Source organism: Cryptomeria japonica, chromosome 7, assembly GCF_030272615.1.
Source record: "Cryptomeria japonica chromosome 7, Sugi_1.0, whole genome shotgun sequence".
Classification (NCBI taxonomy): domain Eukaryota; kingdom Viridiplantae; phylum Streptophyta; class Pinopsida; order Cupressales; family Cupressaceae; genus Cryptomeria; species Cryptomeria japonica.
In genome coordinates this window covers 291,193,560-291,199,217 of record NC_081411.1, presented here as the reverse complement: position 1 = coordinate 291,199,217, position 5,658 = coordinate 291,193,560, and the positions used below count along the sequence as shown (strand labels likewise).

General features: G+C 33.8%; 1 protein-coding gene across 1 annotated transcript; it reads right to left on the bottom strand.

The window, feature by feature from the left end:
• Positions 1-269: 269 nt before the first annotated feature.
• LOC131074777 (berberine bridge enzyme-like D-2) lies at positions 270-2,377 on the bottom strand. Its single transcript, XM_058011455.2, has one exon. It carries the CDS (start codon positions 2,247-2,249, stop codon positions 708-710), a length of 1,542 nt encoding a protein of 513 aa, XP_057867438.1. The 5' UTR covers positions 2,250-2,377; the 3' UTR covers positions 270-707.
• Positions 2,378-5,658: the final 3,281 nt, after the last annotated feature.

Genomic DNA, 5,658 nt, shown 5'->3' with positions numbered 1-5,658 from the left:
TCCATTTTGAAAAAAAAATCAATAAAATATTCTTACTTTGAGTTAACCTGTTGACTTTCATACATTTATGTCTAACATAATTATGGTATCTATTTCATTATTTAATTGTATTGTATCTAACTAAATATATTTTAAAGATTATTTAAGTTCAACTAGTGCATTATATAAAATCAGTAATATGAATGCCCACGCAATTTTTATTGTTAAATTAATATTTTTTTAATATCTAAAATCACTTACATACAAAATAATACCTATTCATTGCGAGGATGCTGTTTTCGCTAAAACTAGAAGCCATGTTCAAGCACAACACCTACTACCACGTGGACTTCTCCTGTCGTCGTAATCATTTTCCTTCTCCTAGGCAGGATATTCCTGACCGGAAAACTACTTTACGTCCATGTCTACCTAGTTTCCGACACTGCACAGGGCTTGGCTGAGAATATTTCTCGATATGCTGCAGATTTGCAACCTAGCCTTTAACATTCTAAAGTGGGTACTTCTCATATTCGTGAAGATCGCTTGTATTGAAATCTAGAAGCGTAGTAGAAGGAAATTGAAATGGGTATTTAGCTGAAAACTCATTCGAAATTAGAGAGATGAGAAATTCATTTTGGAATTACCAATGACCGGAGACACAAATATGACAACAAATTGAAAGCATAAACGGCATTCAATGTTGTGTAATTACAGGCCAAAGACAAATATTAGTTCCCGAGGGGAGGAATACTCTGAGAATTCCTGAAAAAGTTAAGTGGATCCACTTGCGTTTTGGCCTTGACAAGCCGATCAAAATTTCCATGGAAATACCTTTCACCCCAGGCTCTCGCCTCTTCAACAGATGCACTGCCATTGAAAGCACTACCCAGATCAAGGTCCAGATAGTTCACATACGCAGACCTCGGAGAGTGCGAGACATGAGGCTCCATGTACTTGTAAAGCTTCCTCATCCATTCAAGGTAGTAATCATCCTGACTCTTGTTCGTCCAGGTAACCATATACTGTAAGCCAAACAAAGTCCCCGCCCGATGAGGAAAAGGGATCGCAGAAGAAGGTATTTCGTCCATTTTCCCTCCGTGAGGATTCAAATTTGCAAAGGAAGTCACCTCTTCGTCCAAGATGTCCAACAGGCCACTGATCCCTGATTTTGAGATTGGGGATTTAGCAAAATCTGATTTTATTTTGAAGAAAGACTTGCTGGGATAATACCGGTCAGAGATGTTTTCTAGGTCGGAATTGAAATAGGCTATGCCTTCTACCCAGCTCATTTCATGGGTTTCATTCGCCGCCATTCCCAGCTCTGGAAAGACCTTTCCTACTGTAGCTACGAGCTCCTCCTTCTGCCCAAGGTATAGTCCATGGAATAAAGCTCTGATAACTTTGGTGTCGTTTACATTGATACCCATGAGCTGTACTCGCATGGTTATGTCCTCATCCATTTTAGGGGCCAAATACTGCCATCTATGCACAAGATCTGTAACGTTGTCTCTACCATATCTCTGCACATTGAAGGTCGTGACAACTGAAGGCACGCTCACTAGCCCGATTTTCCACGCGAAAACAACTCCCCAGCTGCCGCCGCCACCGCCTCTCACAGCCCAAAATACATCCTCCCCCATTGTATTTTTATCCATTATCTTCCCGGAGGCATTTATCAATAAGGCATTCAGAGTATTATCGGCCGCAAGCCCATATTTTCTGAACATGAAGCTCTGACCCCCTCCGGAGATGTGTCCACCAGAACCAATTGTGGGGCAAATCCCTGCCGAAAAGGCCAGATTGGGGGAACTGCTGGCGACGGCGGAATAAATCTCGCCCAATGTGGCGCCGGCTTCCACCCAGGCGGTTTTGGACGTTGTATCGACTGTAATCTTGTTTAGCATGGCGAGATCGATGAGCACGAAGGGTACTTCGGATGTGTAGGAAAGGCCCTCGTAGCTGTGACCTCCGCTGCGAACACGCACCTCCCATCCATTTTCTATTGTGCACACCACGGATTGTTGCAGCTGGCTTTTGCTTGCCGGTATAATGATAGCGTACGGTTTGGACACCTGAGGCTCTATGAATCTAAGATTCTGCGCAGAGAAATCTAGCAGAGAATCGAAGTTTGCAGAGGAAACGGCTGTGACATTTTTTATGCCGCCTGCTTGCAAGCACGACAACAATCCTCCTCCATTTGGATTTTCCGCTGCAGCCCAAGTGGTCCAAACTGTGATAAGCAGAAGCAATGGTGTACAAAACTTGGCCATCTCTTACCGTGGCTAAAAAGTTTTCATGGGTTCATCATGGCAAGATCCTATGAGATTTATAGCCCCAAGTTAGTATTCAGGGCATGAGATAACCTCCTCCGAGTTATGGTCAAAGAACCAGTGTTTTAGATGGACATGCAAGCCCATTTAAACAGTCAATGGGTTGATTGGGATGCATAATTTTTATTCTAATCACACGTGAGGGCTATTCCAGATGAGTTCTTTATTATATTGGATTTGACTGTTGACTCTTCCCTTGTGTCTTCACCAGAATGGCCGACTTTTCAAATCGTTGTCTCAATTGTATAGGCTGACCAGTGAATTTTTTTATTTTTTTTCCCAATTCATTGTGTTTGAGGATAACTTATAATCATCTAGATGTTCAACCCTTTGACCATCGATTGTTTTTATTCAGGTATTGTTTGATATTTAATTTGATTTATGTAATTGGTGTTTTAATTCGAGTGTCGTAACATCTAAAATTGTCGAAGCAACTTTAGAAGGCATGTCACTGTCACGAATTTCTTTAACTTTCATGTCATCCTTTGGTATTTGAAACGTGTCCTAGTTGTATGACGTGAGGTAGGTTATCTAGTGGATATTATTGGACGTCGCTAATCTGGTTTCAAAATGGTTCATTCATTTTGGTGTTATACACTTTTCAAAAAATGAAAGACGTAGTTCTATTGAGCATGACCAAGATCTGTAATTTTTTACAAACCTTCGTGTTATACAGAAATCGTGACTTTTTGGTGCTAGTTTACCCACAGCCGATATTATTTAAGGTGAGGAGATTAGTTTATTCATTAGTCTCATTAAATTATAGTATGTATTTGTAGAGGAAAGATATTATTTTTTTACTATTTTAATCTAGTGTAAGATAATGAGTGTATATGTATTAATTAAATTGTTTAAATTTTATGCTTGTGAAATGTCTCATGAATTGATATTTTGGTGAGAATGAAAGCTTTTTGATTTGAATAGGAGATTTAGATGTCTAATAAAGTTTTTCAATTGCAAACTACAAACCGACAATTTTTAACTATTTTGTATCTATAATTTTATCAAAGTGATATTACACTAAAGTATTGCTTTATGTTTCTTATTTATTGTTACCTTTTTTTAATATATCAATTTACCATGTTATCAAAATATGATTCATTTAAACATAATATTCAATATATCAATTTAAATGATTGTGTCGTGGGTTGATAGGCACTAACCAAGAACTAGTTAAGAAATATCCTTATTCACTCTAATAGATCTATGATTAGTTCTTTTTCCAACTTATATGATTATTAATCTAAAATGTATGCATGCAACATAAAAATATATACTATTCAATCAATAAATTCTATGGCTTGAAGAGATATCAATTTGTAATGTCACTCTTTTTCTTGGAGTTAGCTACATATTTGTAGTGGACTTAATACAATTTTTAATATTAGAGTAACATAATTTGCAATATAATGTTTACCAAAATAGATATAAATATAAATGCTTATCATACATGTGTTATAATTTATAAGAAATCCAAAGGAAATACCTAACATGGTAAATTGAATAACATAAACAATAAAATCAATCATATTTTGATAAAATTGATATATTATATTCTCAATATCTTTATTATCAAGTGTTTCCAATACATATCTAAATCTTGAGCATTTTGAATAGTCATTCTCACTCTAAGAAGATTTCAATTGCCTTGGCCCTCATAGCTATAAGACAATGTTTAGGAACTAGTTCTTATTTAAAACCTACATAGATGCTTCTCTAGAATCAACATAAAATTCTCCATAGTAAATACTCAGCATGCATACAACATGCTCCAAAGTAATTTCTCAACATGTAGAAAAGCCCTAAATAGGAAAATCTTGAGTTTAATTTGTACCCTACATTAGACAAACATTGTATGCCCCCTTTTCCAAGCCCATAGCTCACAAAGCCACTTTCTTCTTCTTTTTGAACAGATCTATGTTGCCCCTCCTCAAGTCTTAGATGAATGCTTCATATAACATGTTAAGGGCTGGTTTCCAAACCATCACAACCTTCCACAAGAGTTTTCAATTGATAATTATTTAATAAATAATATCCTTTGATTTTAGCTCCCTTTTAATTCTAAAGTGATATTTCATTACTTTATCTTCTCTTGGAAAAAAATTACATAACCATTTCCCCCCTATAAATTAATTACTGTCCTTAGTAGTATGAGGTGCATTTGCATCAAAACTTAAAAGATACATAATTAATAACTGAAGAGACTAATATTGAATACATCTATCCTTCCCTTTTTAAATTTATAGATGGGATTCTAATTTAATTTTAAATTTACAAGTATTTAGAGAATCATTTTACCAATTATATGTATATGTATATGCATATGTATTTGTATATGTATATGTATATGTACATGTATATGTACATGTACATGTGCATACATACATACATACATATAGACACCCCAACACACACATCTTATGAAATATATAATGAATTTATAATTGAAGAACTATTAATGTTCAATCTCTTTCAACTTTGCTAGTTTACTATCATGTAGCATATTTTTTTAGTATAGATATTCTAATATTTTACATGCAACTTCAATATTAAATTTATTTAAATGTTTGTAATGTGTTGACATAATCTACCATTAAGTATAATATAATATATATACTTCAAATATATTCTAAGATGATATTCATGTATTCTTGACTACATGAATATCCTCTTTATATACAAAATACATTATTATATAAAAAAAATGTTTATACAATTTTCCCTTGTTTGAAACAATCAAATGGAAACAAGTACACAATTACCCTTAAGTAAAATATATATTATTTCAAATAGTTATTCAAACAAACTTTTTAGGAAGTTTAAATCTAAGAAACATGTTGTAGACACCTAAAATTGTCCAGTCTAATTAAATAAATATCTTTATTTATTTAATTATCTTTAGCCTAATTCTTCTATTAATTAAATAAATCTTTATTTATTTAATTAATTCATTTATCCTCTTCTAGCCTTATTTCTCATTTAAATAAATACTTTTATTTATTTAAATTACCCTTTTCCTAAATTAAATAAATATCTTATTTATTTAATTGATCCCACTTCTTCTATTAATTAAATAAATCTTTATTTATTTAATTAATTCATTAACCTTTTCTACCCATGACACATGTCATTCATCTCTTAATTCATACACTACCTACCCTCTCATTATTTTCTTATTTTCTCTACCTACCCTTTAATCATAGTTGACCATTTATCTTTTACACCTCTCAATCTTATCCCTCCATTTCATATAGTGTCTTCTATATAAGAGGATACTTCCTTCATTATCAACCCTAATCAATCATTCTAATCAATCTATGCATCCTAATCAATTGATTACCCTCACTAT